A 15,447-nucleotide genomic window follows, 5' to 3' on the forward strand; every position below is an offset into this window, starting at 1 on the left:
GGCCGCATCAAATTGCTGGATGAAAGCCAATACTTTGTTGGTAGCACCAAAGGTGTCATCATAGGTGAAAAAAGAGATACTCTTTCCTCCCTCTTTGAACTTTTTGAGCTTTTGTGACCATTGCCATGTACGATAAGATTTGCAATGTCCTCTCCTCTTGTATTCTCTAGGAGAATAGTTGTTGCTTTCGTTGAAAGAGGAAGGTGAAGAAGAAACAAAAAAGAATGACCTCTTTCTTGCCTTTTTCTTCCTTTGTTTTCTCTCTTCCCTTTCGGAGTGACGAGGAGAAGAACTATGGGTTGACCGTTTCCTCTTGGGAGGAGTTGGCCACCGTTTAGACTGCCGTCTTCGTGAAGCGACATACTCAGAGGAACTTACGGATTCGCTTCTTTCTCATTTTTTGAATTCCTCCTCTCTTATGGAAGAGAGTCTTCTTTTGGAAGTCTCATCAAGAGGCCCCCTAAGCTCTCTCCCCTCTTGGAGAGGAAAGGAAATCCCATAAGCACGAAGTCGTTAGAATAACTTCGGCTTGCAAAGCAAGGTTACCCATAGCTTATTGTAACCTAGTAACAAGGTAATTAATAAACATGGGAGCATCATCATTAACACCTTCATGTGCAAAATCAAAGTTATCAATATTAATTCTACTCTCTTGGTTATTATCAACCATGCTAATTAAACTGATGTATAGATTACTTTGTGCTTTGGTACCATCAAAAACCTTAGTCGCTACTCTTCTTTACTTTTGAAAATTAGTTCTCAAGCAACCACACTCGTGTAGATTGCAAAGATTAGTAGAGAGGGTCTAACATTGCTCAATTGATTATGGTTCTTGTTGAGCTTGCTCGTAGCTCAATACATTTTTCCTTAGAAGCCCATTTGCTACAAGGTCACCAAGAGGATGCTTATCTATTCTCTCAAGTTACTTAATTTCTTTTCAATTGAACCAATTATAAGGTTTGGATCAAATGGCCCCAAAGTGCCCATAATGACCTTCTACATGTCCTTGAGTGAGCATATGAATCAATGACACCATAAGTTATACCCCCTAAATTTATGCCTTAGTTTTAAGTTTATTACTTCTACATAAAATACATCGTTCCAATCCTTGTTGCATAGAAATGCTAAGGTAAAGGCATAAAATATTTAAAACGAATAAAAGGCTAGAGGGAGGAAAGGGTTTTTTTTATAAGGTCTCTAAGAGAGATGGTCTTTGAGATTGAAGATGGGTTAAGAGGATTGGATAGAGTTCTTAGTGAACCCATTTAGAGACATTCTCGAATATGTAGCCTCGATATGGCAAGACAAGGGAGGACTTATGTAATCTAGGAAGCAAATAGATAGGACATAGTTTAAAAGGCTCATAAGCAATGCAAGGATGAAGGTTCTATCTATTTGGGAAGAGTAAATATATGTAAGATGAAGCAAAGAGGCAAGGTAGCTAAGGGGTGGAGGGATGGTGGGTAGGTATGTCGTGCAATCATTAAATTGCCTAAGAGCTTCTTTGTTGTACCATTTTTTGGAGAGTGGTTAACACAAATTTTGATTATCGGTTTGATAATGATGGAGCAAGGCTTGATCAACGAACTCAAAAGTTTTGAACTAGGAGGGATTGTAAAGCTTTAGGTAGTTCTCAAAATTGTGAAGATTTTGAAAGGTGGTAGGTTGTAAGGATGGATCCAAAGAGGAGGACATCCAAAGAGCGTTCGGTGCCTTGTGCGAGGAGGGTCATTTCATGAGCAATTAAAAAAACTTCTAAGCTAGAGGCTTCTTTCCATTGTGCTATGGCATCACATGTCCACTTCTTGCTTGAAACCTCTTTTAAGGAGCACACATCACCTAGCATTCTTTCGCCATAGTTGCAAAGCAAGGGGTGGATAGCAATAGCATGGCACACAACCCAACTTGGAAATGCATGGGTGGGTCAAGCATCAAGATTCTATAATAAAGTTCTATGTTAAGGGCCCGCATGACAACTAAACCAACTTTGGAGTAGACTGAGAACTTAACCTACACACCCCATGCTATAAACGTAGACATTATATCAAGTGTGTGTGCGAGTGAGTGAGTGAGTGAGCCATTTTGCCTTTGGTACGACTTTTAATTGATTAGCAAAGACAAGTTTTGCCCTTGGTGTGTCAATGGTGCATAGACAAACAGTGAGTAATCTATCCAATATCCAAGGTGCTACAAATGCATATGCCTCAATGCTTCAAGATGTGAGGGCCAGCCTATGCCTACAGCTACAGTAGAGGTTAAAGAAGCATCTTTATCGACAATGAAAACTAATTAGACTGAGAACTTTACCTACACACCCCATGCTATAAACGTAGACATTATATCAAGTGTGTGAGTGAGTGAGTGAGTCAGAGAGAGAGATTTTGCCTTTGGTACGACTTTTAATTGATTAGCAAAGACAAGTTTTGCCCTTGGTGTGTCAATGGTGCATAGACAAACAGTGAGTAATCTATCCAATATCCAAGGTGCTATAAATGCATATGCCTCAATGCTTCAAGATGTGAGGGCCAGCCTATGCCTACAGCTACAGTAGAGGTTAAAGAAGCATCTTTATCGACAGTGAAAACTAATTGGTACCGCCTTCAACCTAACTTGAACAGCTCCAGCTCCACCTACCGCAGATTGAATGACAGTTGGAGCACCAGTCAAAAGGACAAAATAATGAAAGGAACTTACTTTACTGGGTGGTGGAAAGGCTCCTCATTTTTCAATGTCTCCGTTTTTGTGATTGTCTATACCATTCAACTTCACCATAAAATTTAAGTCCTCAAGTCTTTCTTATTCATCTTTCCTTTCCACTAAATCATCCGTACCAGAGTTATGAGAACTTACATTCAAGACATTCACAAGATGACCCCGAAAATACTTATTTCTACATTACAAACTCATAACATTATTGAGCAAAAAGTCCACTATTGATTCAAAGACAGTGAAAGAATTCACAAGCTACTAAATAGAAAATAACGATTGTCAATGCTCAGGCCTTGCCTACCATCACAGACACAAAGCTAACAAAGGCTTAGGCAAAGATATTCCATGATAATAAAGGAAATGCAAATACCCTTCTACAAGATCATGATGTAAACTAGGGTCTTGCCTTATAGGCATAAGGAGTATATTCCATGGGTCGAACAGTGGCACAGCCGAAAAAAATGATCTACCTAAGGAGAATTTCTAAACTAGGCAACCTCACCAAGAGCATGCTACACCAAATTCATCCTCACCAACATAATTTAGCTCAAGGTGATGACGGAGTGACTACCAGAGAGCAGCACAATCAACATCCTTGGAGCACAGCATGATTGTTCTAACTTAGTTGGTTATATGATGCTGTGCATATTTTGGCAGTCAATTTCTGACAATACCAGGTTTCTTTCCATTTCACATTGCTGCATCCCGTCTTTCCTCATGGCTGACAGTGCAGAACTGCCGCAGTACCAGAAAGGCACAAAAACATGATCTAGATCCATTCAAGTAACAAAACAACTTCAAGCTGCCACCAAGACTTGGTGCTTGTGTAATAGTCATCGGACACATGCAATGCACGTACACAACACAAATAAAAGAACCATATTATCAGTGTGGCGATAATAACCAAAGTAGATAACACAAAACAGACAAACATTAAAACTTGGTGCTTGTGTAAAGTCATCTTACATGTGCAATGCATGTTCACGCGACACAAATAAAAGAACCATATTAACAGAATGTAATGATAATAACCAGTCTCTTGAAATAACAAAGCATACAGCACACATGGATATGTGCTTTAGTATACCTCAAAGATTAAACAAAAGGATCCCTACATTGTTCGCCACCTTGCGATGCCATGTAGCTTGTATATCAAAAGCTCATAAATCCAATGCTCAGCTGTTATTGTTGGTCTCCAGCTCTTTCCTACTCATGGACCAAAGTTTCACTTTAGCTACAAAGGTTCAAACAATCACACTACCTTGGTAGGACCTTAGTTAATCCTTCCAAAAGATCTAGACAAAAACAGAACACAAAACACCTATAGGACTGCTAAGAACTGCTCGAAAAGATTTTTTATCAATTTACATGAAAACTGCAATCAACCGAACCAGCACTTCATCCTAACGCTATAACTGTGCACCTGGGCAGTACTAACGTGTTCGATACTCTCAAGCTCAAGACAGCTAAGCTTAACACCAGAACCACTCAACCAAGATACAAGCCTGCAATCATATTTTCTGAAGGCATACACTATGACTAATAGCCAAAATTGGGCTTGAATGAGCATAAAAGAAAGGTTACTTTGCAAAGGTAACATTAAGCCCAGCAAAAGCTGGTTGCATCCCGAGGTACTCAACAAAGTTCACTTCGACAGCATCATCCTCACAAACTCCTCATAGTTGACTTGTCCATCACCGTCAACATCAGCCTCACGGATCATTTCATCCACCTCCTCATCAGTCAGTTTCTCCCCAAGATTTGTCATCACGTGACGAAGCTGCACATGAAACAAATATCAATGATATTCAACAAATCAGCCACCAAACCTCCAATAGTAAGACTTACCTCTGCTGCAGAAATAAACCCATTCTGGTCCTTGTCAAACACCTTAAAGGCTTCCTTAAGTTCCTCTTCAGAGTCAGTGTCCTGCAGAGACAAAGGTGACAAGGTCACACAGATCGATATGGCCGTGTGAGTATTTGTGTGCGCGTGTAAATAACAACCAGTACATCAAGTGGTAGTCTTTATCATACGGTGTGGGAAGCCTGATAAATACGCGTTTGGAATGCAACCTTGAAGAGGAAGGGCAAAGATGACACAGTAACATAACAGGTAAACTCTGAACCTCATCTGCAAGCTTACACAGTCAATCACAGGCAGACCCCTTTTCGGGACATTCAAAGAGTTCAACTTACTCCACGGTAAAATAGCAGACCAAGTAGCCTGCATAATATGAAAAGCCAAGGAAACAAATAGAAAATACAAAACTTTACAGCATACAAGGAGAACCCCTTTACTGCACATTCAATGAGTTCTCAAACGGACGGCCAAACGCACCAAAAAGTAGAAACCATTCTAAGGCAAGAAAATGACAATGGAGCAAAACCATATTTACACCACCCAGGAAGTAAAAAGCAAGCACATGCAGCACTTGCAGGTTTTGAAAATGCAGACTTTGTTGGCAATGTTCAAAAACCACATGTCATTCAACATGCCAAATTGCAGACTTGTTACGAGATATTCTCGATAAAAATTCAGGTCAAATGATTGATATTAGAGGTTGTAAACGGGTAGTATTTGTGTAAAATTACAATTGACTACTCTCCTGTGTAAGCATGTATCTTCAACCCATCCAAAACCACATCTCACATACACGAACATAAACCAGCCTGCATAAGGGCATGGATAAATCATGCAACAACTGGTTGTGCATACCTAGAGGTGTGCAAGTTAGTGTTACATATATGTAAGTGACTGCACCTACGTGAAAAATGATTTAAGAAATTGCAATGAAATAAATTACCTTCATTTTTCTGGCCATGAGATTCAGAAATTCAGGAAAATCAATGGTCCCATTTCCGTCTGCATCAACCTCATTGATCATTTCCTGCAACTCAGCTTCGGTAGGGTTCTGGCCAAGAGAGCGCATCACAGTTCCAAGTTCCTTGGTGGTAATACAGCCTGAATCCAAGCAGATCAAAATAAATAAACAAATATAAATGATCGCTCCTTTAGGCCCATTCATTGGCTTGATGAAACTCACAACAGATCTGTTTGATCTTGGTTGACTTAACAGATGAATGCGCCACCAATAGCAAATGAGAACATAAGTCCCTTCAAACAACTCATAGAAATCGGCCAAAATGACATGTGATGGGGACCGGTTACGTACATCTCACTTACTTGGGACAGAAAGCATTCAGACAAAAAAGAAGGAAAACGCAGACGTTGTATTGAGCAGCTACCATTCTCTATGCGTGCGGCCCCGCAGTGGGGGTATCCAGCTGAAAGATCCAGCACTTTCCAGCAACCAAGATTTTCAGCAAAAATGCTTTCAATGCGTTAGATGAGCCCCGGATGTAAATTTTGGGGCACACGCAGACTCTGAAGACCCAGGACTCAAAGATCAAACTTGGATTCCAGCCAAGCATCAATTTGCGCGAAAACAGAGCTTCGAGTAGAAATTGTACGAACAGGAAACGAGAAACGCAGATGCGCTTACCATCACCATCTTTGTCGAACAAACCAAATGCCTCCTTAAACTCGGCAATCTGCTCTCCTGTGAGCTGTTCGGCCATGGCGAACTTCTTGAAAAGTAGGGTTTAAAGTTGGCGATCGAAGGCCGAGATCCAGCGCCCAAATCTTTCGAGCTAGCCTCGCATTATGCATATGACCACGGAGTTTAGCAGAAAGGGGGGGAACGCAAAGCAAAATCAGTCGTTCGATCCTCCCGCGTTTCACTAAGATCGACGGCCTATATCTGCCACGCGTCGTCCTTGCCATTTGGATCATTCCGGAGACGTAGGCTATTCGCTTTCACTAGAATAACTCCCTGCCACCTCAAAAGGGTTACACACGCATTTGAAACCTAGCACAAGTGCAAACATGGTTCGAAAATTCCGCTCTCCATGGCTGCTACGTTGAAAACTTTGTTGAGTACCTAGGTACTCTTGTAAGGTGGTAAGAGATGTTAGCGCTTGGTGTAGATTGTGCATTAGTTCGTCATTCTACTAGGTCTTTCTTCTTGAGGATAAGTTCCTGTTTGGTTTTCTACTCAAGCATATTGTTTCTTGAGTAACATCAACCTCTTGTGTAATTCATTTGTGCTTACTAATATGTATATTGTATGGCTAGCAAGTAGCAAACATTTTATGTCGTTTGATTATTGCACAGATCGGATGGCTCATTTCTCAAATAAGGACTTATTATTAGTAGCGAAAGCATCTTCACTTTTTCACGATCTATTTTTGCAACCTCTTTTGGTCTGATAAATAAAGCATTGAGGCACACATTTTTTGGGTGTGCATGTCCACTTCTTCTCCCTCTTGTATGCCTCCGAGGACAATGCACAACATAAGCTATGCATCATTGATTGCTCATTCATGTGTTATATTATGTGTTGTATGCACAGTCCATTGTGCTTGTTGGACAATTCCTTAGTCAATATGGACTACACTTTTGAAAACGTACATGGTGTTTGGGTTGTCTCTTGTCTCTACACTCTCGACATGGTATTAGACCTCTCATGTTTATTTAGAAAAGTACCATCTTGTAAATATATGTTTTAAGAAGCTGGGATTTACTATACTAGTTAACTTTGATTAGCAACTTTGTAAAGTGTGTTTAAGATTTACTTGTAGTAGAATAGTTTTTTTGTTATAGGTAAACAATACCGAAAAAAGCTTCACAGAGTCGTGCCTGACAATGACAAATTGTACGTTTGTGTCAGTTTTACTCTAGTAGCTTCTTAGAGAAGCTTCCTTCTTTGTTTTTCTCATAAATAATTTGCACTTATTTGTAATTAACCTTTGTTGCACTTGATTGTAAGTTTAATCACGTGATTATGTTTCTTTGAATGTGGTCCACTATATTTTCATTATAAAAGGTGGGTTTTTTCTGTGTTCACACACCTGAAAAGCACCGAACATGTTTGTTTGCATGGTGACTCTTTCTCTAAAAGTAATGAATATTCTTTCATAAGCTTCTTCCTCGCATCTCGATTTTGTGATGTCCGCACTTATAAAAACCTCTATTATTATTAGTGGTTTTTCTACAAGACAATGATCTGGTTTTTTGGATCAAAGACCAAATTTGTTCTTATTCTTGAAGTCGACGATCTTGCTGAGATTGTTTTGGGTAATATGTTGTGTCCTCATCAACCTATTGATCTCGATAATGATAATACTTTTATTCATGTTGGTCCTTTGTTTGATCACAAACTGCTCATACAGATTGGACACGTAGATACTCATTAATATCTTCTTTTAGCTCTTCATGATTCCCTTATGCTAATTGTGTTCATCGTTCCACTTCTCATGGCATTTGGAAATATTTTGTTTCTACTTATGAAAAGAAGTCTTTTACAAAAAATATTCATCTCGAGTATCAATTGCACGATCTGGAATATAGGATGTTTACTTCTATGGTGTCTCATATTGAAGCTTTCAATAGCATTATTACTTGACTTGCTATTGTTAGAGCCCCAATTGTGCAAGAGTAGTTGGGCATCTGCTTCATATGATTAAGGCTGAGAAATATGACAGCACTATTACAGTTCTCTATAATAAGAATGGTATTGACTTTGATAGTGCTTGTATGTCGCATATTGATTGTTCTCAATTTTAGGATCATCGCATAGACCTTGTTGATACTATTCTGCTCAATTATCCGACAGAAGATTTAGACGTTGTAAATCATCCAGCATGGTTTCTATTTCAACAAAGATGGTCACACCGAAACAGATTGTTGGGCAAAACAGTATGATGAAGAGCATGATGTGTCTCCTACTTGCCAAAATATCTCTAAAAGTCACCCACCATGTGACGATTGTGGGCGTATAAAACATACTTGATGTTATAAGAAGACTTATGACAAAGAGCGCAACCAAACCTATGTTATTCAATAACAGCTACAAAATCAAAATATGGGTGGTAAGGTAAACTTTTTCAATTCATGCATCTTTGTAGATAGAGTTTTTTTATTAAAAAATGTGCAACATTTATTGTAGATTTCATTTTAGATCCTGATGTCTTCTCTATGTGCTTTACCTTCGGTCATTCTCTCATGAATCCACTCCGCACTAATGAGATCTGGGAAACATGCAAGGTGTCTAGGCAATGGGGGTGCCCTCCTTCCTCCATGTACTTGTTTCCATGCTTCTCTCTCTTGCAAATGCCTTGCCTTTGCCATTCTTCACAAGTCCACCCACTTGGTCATAGCCTTTGCATTGAGAATACAAAAGTTATTGACCACTCAAGATAGATTCATATCCATGCTAAATAATTTTCCCTTTCCACTTGGCAAGTGTGAAGTCATCCTTGCATCCTCCTCCTCTGACCACGTGCGAGGCATTGAAGGATCAACTTGTGCCAAATACTCTGAGATGTAAACAAAATGGCTCTTGCACGATCCACCCTTCGGCCATACATGCCATCCAAACATTATTCCTATTGCAACAAAGATAGTCACATCGAACCAAATTGTTGGGCAAAGTAATATGATGAAGAGCATGGTGTGTCTCCTACTTGCCAAAGTATCTTTAAAAGTCACTCCCCATGTGATTATTGTGGATGTACATACCATTCTTCTTCTTTATGTTATATAAGACTTGTGAAGGAGTGGTCTATTTGAAACAACCACTTGGATTTGAAGTTTAGGGACAATAACATCTTGTTTGTTGCCTTCATGGAGCACTCTATGGACTCAAACAAACCTGCTATGCATGGTACATCGAAATTGACACTTTTGTTAAGTCAAAAAACTTTGTCTCTTTTTCCCAAATCTTAATATTTGCATTCACAGGAGAGATCTATATCATAATCAATCTTTTCCTCACTTCGTGTCAAACAAAATAATAATGTACAACAATGTGTTTTGATTTACTATGTTGTACATAATCTTTTGCAATACTTATTGCACTTTCGTTATCATTCACAATGTAGAGGAGTATTAGAAGCTATAGAATATCCAAGATATGAAAGAAGTTGTCTCAACCAAACCAATTCACATGTTGCTAATGATCCTACAACATACTCAGCTTTAGTTGTAGAAACAACAACACAATGCTGCTTCTTGCTAGACCATGATATCAACAAACCATTAACAAAGAGACAAATTTCATTGGCAGATCTCATAGAAGAATGAGAACTTGCCCAATCGGTATCCAAATAACCTATGAGACAAAATCCATCCAGAGTACCTGAATCTTGTTGACATTGAAACAAATGACCAAACTCTTTTGTGCCCTTCAAATACTTAGGAGATCGCTTAACTGTAGTTCAATGCTCATTTGTAAGTTTTGATAATCATTGACCAAGATATTTTGCAAAAAGCAATGTATGACAGCAGGTTAGAGTAGATTATTGAAACTCTATTCATGTTATTGTTATATTGATGTACAAGGATGTGTGTTGCATATTTGGAGTAATTCTCTTTTAATTGTTTTTAATAAATGTATGAGTGAGGTTGTGAGGATGTATCGATAATATGGGAGAATGATGACTCGTTGCATAGGAAGTTGATATATTGGGCATTGGCTTGAGTTGATAAAAGTGTTATCTCCTTCTCTCACTTTTTCTCTTTAAAAACAGAAATATAAACTTATGATGTTTACGATGTTTGACATGTGTTCTTTTGCTCGACATAAGAGTATGTGCTTTAATTTAGGTACTAGATGACGGACATAATTCATTTGGAGATTTCAATGCCACACCATTATAGTATGTTGCAGCATGCTACCATGCTAAATATTATTCTAATATACATTTACATTGGTTGCATATAATGAGGGAATATTTTAAACAAAATTAGTTTATGTGCTTGTTCAAATTGTATGTATTATAGTTGCATCCATTGCTAAGGGGAGGCAAATCGATGATGCAATTGCACATAGATTATCAATTATGAAGGGAAGTGATAACAATAACCATAGTGTGAATTGAAGAGGAGTATTAGTGGAAACTTGTAATCCTTTGGCTAGAGGCGATTGAGCATTATTGGACATGTTCACCATTTGGCATTATTGGAGTGTAACCTTTGTGCATATAAACTAAATAATTATAATGAATACACTACTCATGCTAGATTTATTGATGTTATAAACAAATCAAAGAATTTAGAATAATTAAAAAACACATTAATTAATATACAATTGATGTTATAACAAATTTTTTGACTTTAAGTGGTAAATTTTTTTGGTTGTGGCAGGACTTTCTTTAAGTATATTGTATCCATAATGAATTGATTGATATAAATTGATATATAATTTTTCCAATCTATTTGATTTGCATTATCTTGAACTATTTGTAAGATTTTGACTTCAAAGTCTTTGTCGAATGGTTTGTACCTGTATATATTGATATAAAGTGTTCAAGTTTATACTTGCTTCGATCGAAGAGTTTTGATTTTGGTACTTGTATTGTCCATGATATTGGACAATTTCCTTGACCTTTTCTAGTGTTATGTTATACTCATTTGCTTTTGCTGTTTTGTAATGTTCTTCAAAATTTCTTTTGATAATGTGTCCCATTTTTCTATTTGTTTCTACAATTTTTTGTAGACTAACATCATATCCAAAGTGCAAGATGATTGCACAAATAGGATGAGATTTCTTGTGTGTAATTATCAAGGATAGTTTGTGCCTCTATACGTGTCATTTCTTCTTTGAAAATACATGCACTGTTGCTTAATATTTTGATTATGTATTTTATAAATCATGCAAAGTAATAGAGAAAAATTGGGATGAAGTTGGTGGTTGTATATATTATATGTACTTTAAAATATAGAGCATATCATAAAATATTTATCATAGATTTTTAAAATATTAAGTATAAAAATTCTTAATGTTGTGCTTGTGAGGATACAAAAACGATTATATTTATGTAATCGTCAAAAATTAAAATAAGTAAAAATTTTACTATCGTCAGCTGGCATATCACCATTTGCTTGATTGGTTGACCATTGATTTAAGCAAGGGTTCCGCTTACGCAGAGGGGAAAAAATTTAAATAGGGGCAGTCTTAACCATGGAACTACCACTTGAAACAGGGTTTCATCAAGCTACTCATGAATAATCGATTCCCAAGGAAATCAAATTAGTTTTTGTTAGTTTTCTTGATTAACCATGCTAATTATGCAATCATCTCCCCAGCTATTAATAATGCTAATAATCATGCAATCATCTCCTTAGCTACTAAATCATAACGCTTCCTTATACATATCGAAGGCTGGTTATACTCTAAAACATTAACAAGAATCTAGCAGTAGTTTTCATCTAATTAGTCTTTACTCGTGTTTTTTAAATGGCAGATACTTAACTTATGGTTGATTAGTGGTTGAATACATAATTGAATACTCATGGTTCCACAGAAAAAAATTCAATTTTGTGACAAGAAATCTAAACATGATTAGTCATTCCTAATCAATCTTTAAAATTCTAGGATTTTTGAAAAAGGTCTAGACAGAAGATCATTTAACCTTAAAAGTATATGAAAATTATGAATGTGCATGTGGAAATTTAATTTTTAAGATTTTAATCTCAAGCTCTCTAAAGCTAGAATGCAGACTACTTTGATCTTGAGGGAGGAGGATTTGATACAAGAGGTTGAATGCTAGAGGACTTAGAAAACAAAAGAGTTTGAAAGTTAAGGCTGCTTATGTAGAAAGTGAAACTTGATGAGATAGTAGAACTGTTACAAGAGAATATTTAAAAAGAACATATATATATACCTTCATAAGGTTATAAATTTTTAAATGTATGAAGATGAGACACAAGAAATACATTTATCAATCTATTTTTGAGACACTACTGGTGAAATCAGCAATTGTCTCTGTGTTTAACTAACAAAATTTGACATATAGAAGACCAGTAAACTCTTGTTAGCTCATGAGTACATTAAGCAAAAAGAGAGTAGAGCTAGAGCTACTGAAATGAGGATGAGGATAGATGGTCCGATCAACAAGATGATCACGATTAGCATCGACGGTACCGCCATCGTAACGATGTTTGAAGCCAATAAGACCCTAAAATGGTGGCTAGATAAGCTATATCTTAAACAAATATGATTCTAAATGAAGACTGGATCCATAAGTGAGTGGAATGATGAACTCTCTGCTTGGCCACCAAGAACCGATACTTCTGATGTGTCACGTCGGACGGGGTGACTAGAGCATTGAGAAGAAGTATTCGACCATCTGAACAAGCATCTTTGATGCGCAATGGGATGGGTGACATAGAGCATCACAAAGGAATTGTTCCATAAGTTTGACCAGTGAGAGACAAAGTGATTGGGAATTCCTAATGTGGTACATGGTGGGTGGCAGGACCATCGAGTAGAGAATATTCTATAGTCAGAGTAGATTTCGAATTGAGGTAGAGTTGTGCGCAGAGGGAAGCACTTAATGAAGATGGGTTCTCAGTAGCTTTGAGGAAATATGGTTGCTTTCTGAAAAAGTGTGTTGCTTTTTGGTTGCATTTTAGAAAAGCATATGCTTTTTCGTAATGAAGAACGTGTAAGCATTGCATATGCATGTGCATGAGATTGCTTCGGAGGACGCCTATATTGTGTGTGTGAAAGCATAAGGCTAACATATGAGTTTTTATTGAGTTCTGCAAACTCATACTATTTTTAAGAGTGTCAAGCTGCCCAACTTATAGGTGGGCGGCCACATATAAAAACAGCCACGAAAAATTGGGCGCCCCTTTTCTCCTATTCTAGAAGATAAAATCGACCCTCTTTTTCTTTCTTTTTAGCTCAAAAAAGCACGCTCTCTCTCGCTTTCCCTATAGGTGCCCCCTTCTGTCCTATTTCAGCAATCTCCGCAATTTACGAGTGTCCATACAGCCAACCACGTGAACATGTTTACGCATTTTTAGGGTTTTACAGCCACACAACACAGAGGTTCTCGATCGATTGCATGTTTCCCCATTTTTAGGGTTTTTAGCCACACCAGCACTTTGAGGTTCTCAGCCAATTGTTCAAAGTTGGGGTCTTTTATGTCCCTAACCTCCTAGGGTTGCCACATCACCAAATTTGTGACATACCCCCCTCTTGAAAGAAGGTAATCATCCGCAATTGGACCTGCAAAACTTAATCTGATTCTTTAGCAAACACGATCTTTATGCATACATGCCAATGCACCTTCTCTAGCATGCATTACATGTCATAAAATCTAATACATAATATCTAACCAACCCAAATGATTTTCTCATATTAAATTGATCACTTAATGTGGGAGAATAAATGGGAACAAGGGTTAAGATATAGACATGTGCTTATAGATCTATCTCAACATGGGGCCAATGGTAAAGGGGCCCAAATGAGAGATGGTCTATCAAAGAGCAAGGCTAACCAATGGAGCATAAGACCTTAAGGTTAGCTTCATTGAAGACCTCCAATAATGTGTGTAAAAGTCCTTTGACCTTATGTAAGCTAGGGCTGAGCTTGAGACGCAGGGACCCGACTCAGCTCGAGGTGCTTGTGCTGCTTGTTATGCTTGATGACTAAGGTGCTTGAGGTGCTTGATGATTGAGGTGCTTGAGATGCTTGAGGTGCTTGATGATTGAGATGATGGAGGTGCTTGACATGCTTGAGATGCTAGGGTTGCACTTGAGGTGAGAACCCAACCCAAGCTTAAAGTGCTTAAGGGCCAAGCTTGTGGTGGGAACTGGGCCTATGCATGAGAGGCTTGAGGTGTCAAAAAGTCAAATATTCAGTCCCTACAAGGAGGGGGTGAGCCCTACATGAAGGGGGATGAGAGAGAACACCCACACACTCACACAAGGCATGCATGGTACAAAGAAAGCAGAAGGGACACTTGTCAAGTTCCTCCTCATGTTGCCCTCATGGTGTGCATGAAGCCTATTGGTTTGCCACCCAAGGGGTCCAATGATAATTTAGGATATTTAATTAATTGATTTTGCATTTATCAAGTGCTCTCTCTCACAGGGGAAAGGGGGACGCTTGTCTCAAGGCTACCCTTGCTGCTTGTAATGCCTCCTGCTTGTGATTGGCTAGGCCTGGAGGGGTCCAATGAGCTTCAAGCATGAGCTACAAGGGGGGGTCGACCCAAGCAAGCTAGATTGTTGTTTAGAAGGTATACTCACCCACACACACTCACAAACACTCTCACTGTGCGCTATGCAAAGTGCAAGAGCTCCCTCTCCTTCTCCAAGCAAGTAGAGCTTGAGAGCCTACACCAATACTCTTGGCTATGGAGTGCAAATCCAACCAAGAGCCATGCTTCAATGCTAAAGCTTGCCATCTACTTATTCTTCAATACTATGCTATTATGTATGCTAGCAACAAGAGTTATGATAAGTGAGGAACTAATTCTTTCTCCTATTAAATTTTTCTTCTTCCTCTTCCCTACCCTCATTCCCTGCTAGCTCTCTCCACCTTCGAAGGTGTTTGAGGTCTTGGGACCGAGGCTTGGGATAGTTATAGCTTTTTTCAAGTTTATGTTATGTTTGTGATGCATGAAGCTTTCCATCTTCATTGCATCACAAGGAACACAAAGATTGTATTGTAACAAGTCTCTCTTAATGGGAGAAATCATAATACAAATGCCTATTGGAGGGGGGACCGACTCCACATAAATCCGGTCCTCAATTGTTGTCATGTTCTCTAAATTCACTCTCTTGCAAAAGTATTGTTCATGCCAAGTTAACTAATTACTATGATTATGTTGCTATCTTCAATTATGTTCACCCGCTATGCTCACAAAGTCATTTCTCAAA

General features: G+C 38.3%; 1 protein-coding gene across 2 annotated transcripts; it reads right to left on the reverse strand.

Moving 5' to 3' along the window:
* Positions 1-3,702: 3,702 nt before the first annotated feature.
* On the reverse strand, positions 3,703-6,389 carry LOC147421459 (calmodulin). 2 transcript variants are annotated; one of them, XR_015186866.1, is made up of 5 exons: positions 6,215-6,389; positions 5,516-5,673; positions 4,558-4,638; positions 4,294-4,489; positions 3,703-3,915 (listed from the first exon to the last, which is right to left on the reverse strand). XR_015186866.1 is itself a non-coding variant. In XM_086503745.1 (4 exons), the coding sequence occupies exons 1-4, from the start codon at positions 6,288-6,290 to the stop codon at positions 4,355-4,357; spliced, it is 450 nt and encodes a 149-aa protein (XP_086359871.1). In that variant the 5' UTR covers positions 6,291-6,387; the 3' UTR covers positions 4,050-4,354. The 2 variants fall into 2 exon arrangements, 1 of the variants encoding a protein (XP_086359871.1); XM_086503745.1 differs by lacking the exon at positions 3,703-3,915 and having other exon boundaries at positions 4,050-4,489; positions 6,215-6,387.
* Positions 6,390-15,447: the final 9,058 nt, after the last annotated feature.

Source organism: Adiantum capillus-veneris, chromosome 27 (genome assembly GCF_014529385.1).
Source record: "Adiantum capillus-veneris isolate H3 chromosome 27, ASM1452938v2, whole genome shotgun sequence".
NCBI lineage: Eukaryota > Viridiplantae > Streptophyta > Polypodiopsida > Polypodiales > Pteridaceae > Adiantum > Adiantum capillus-veneris.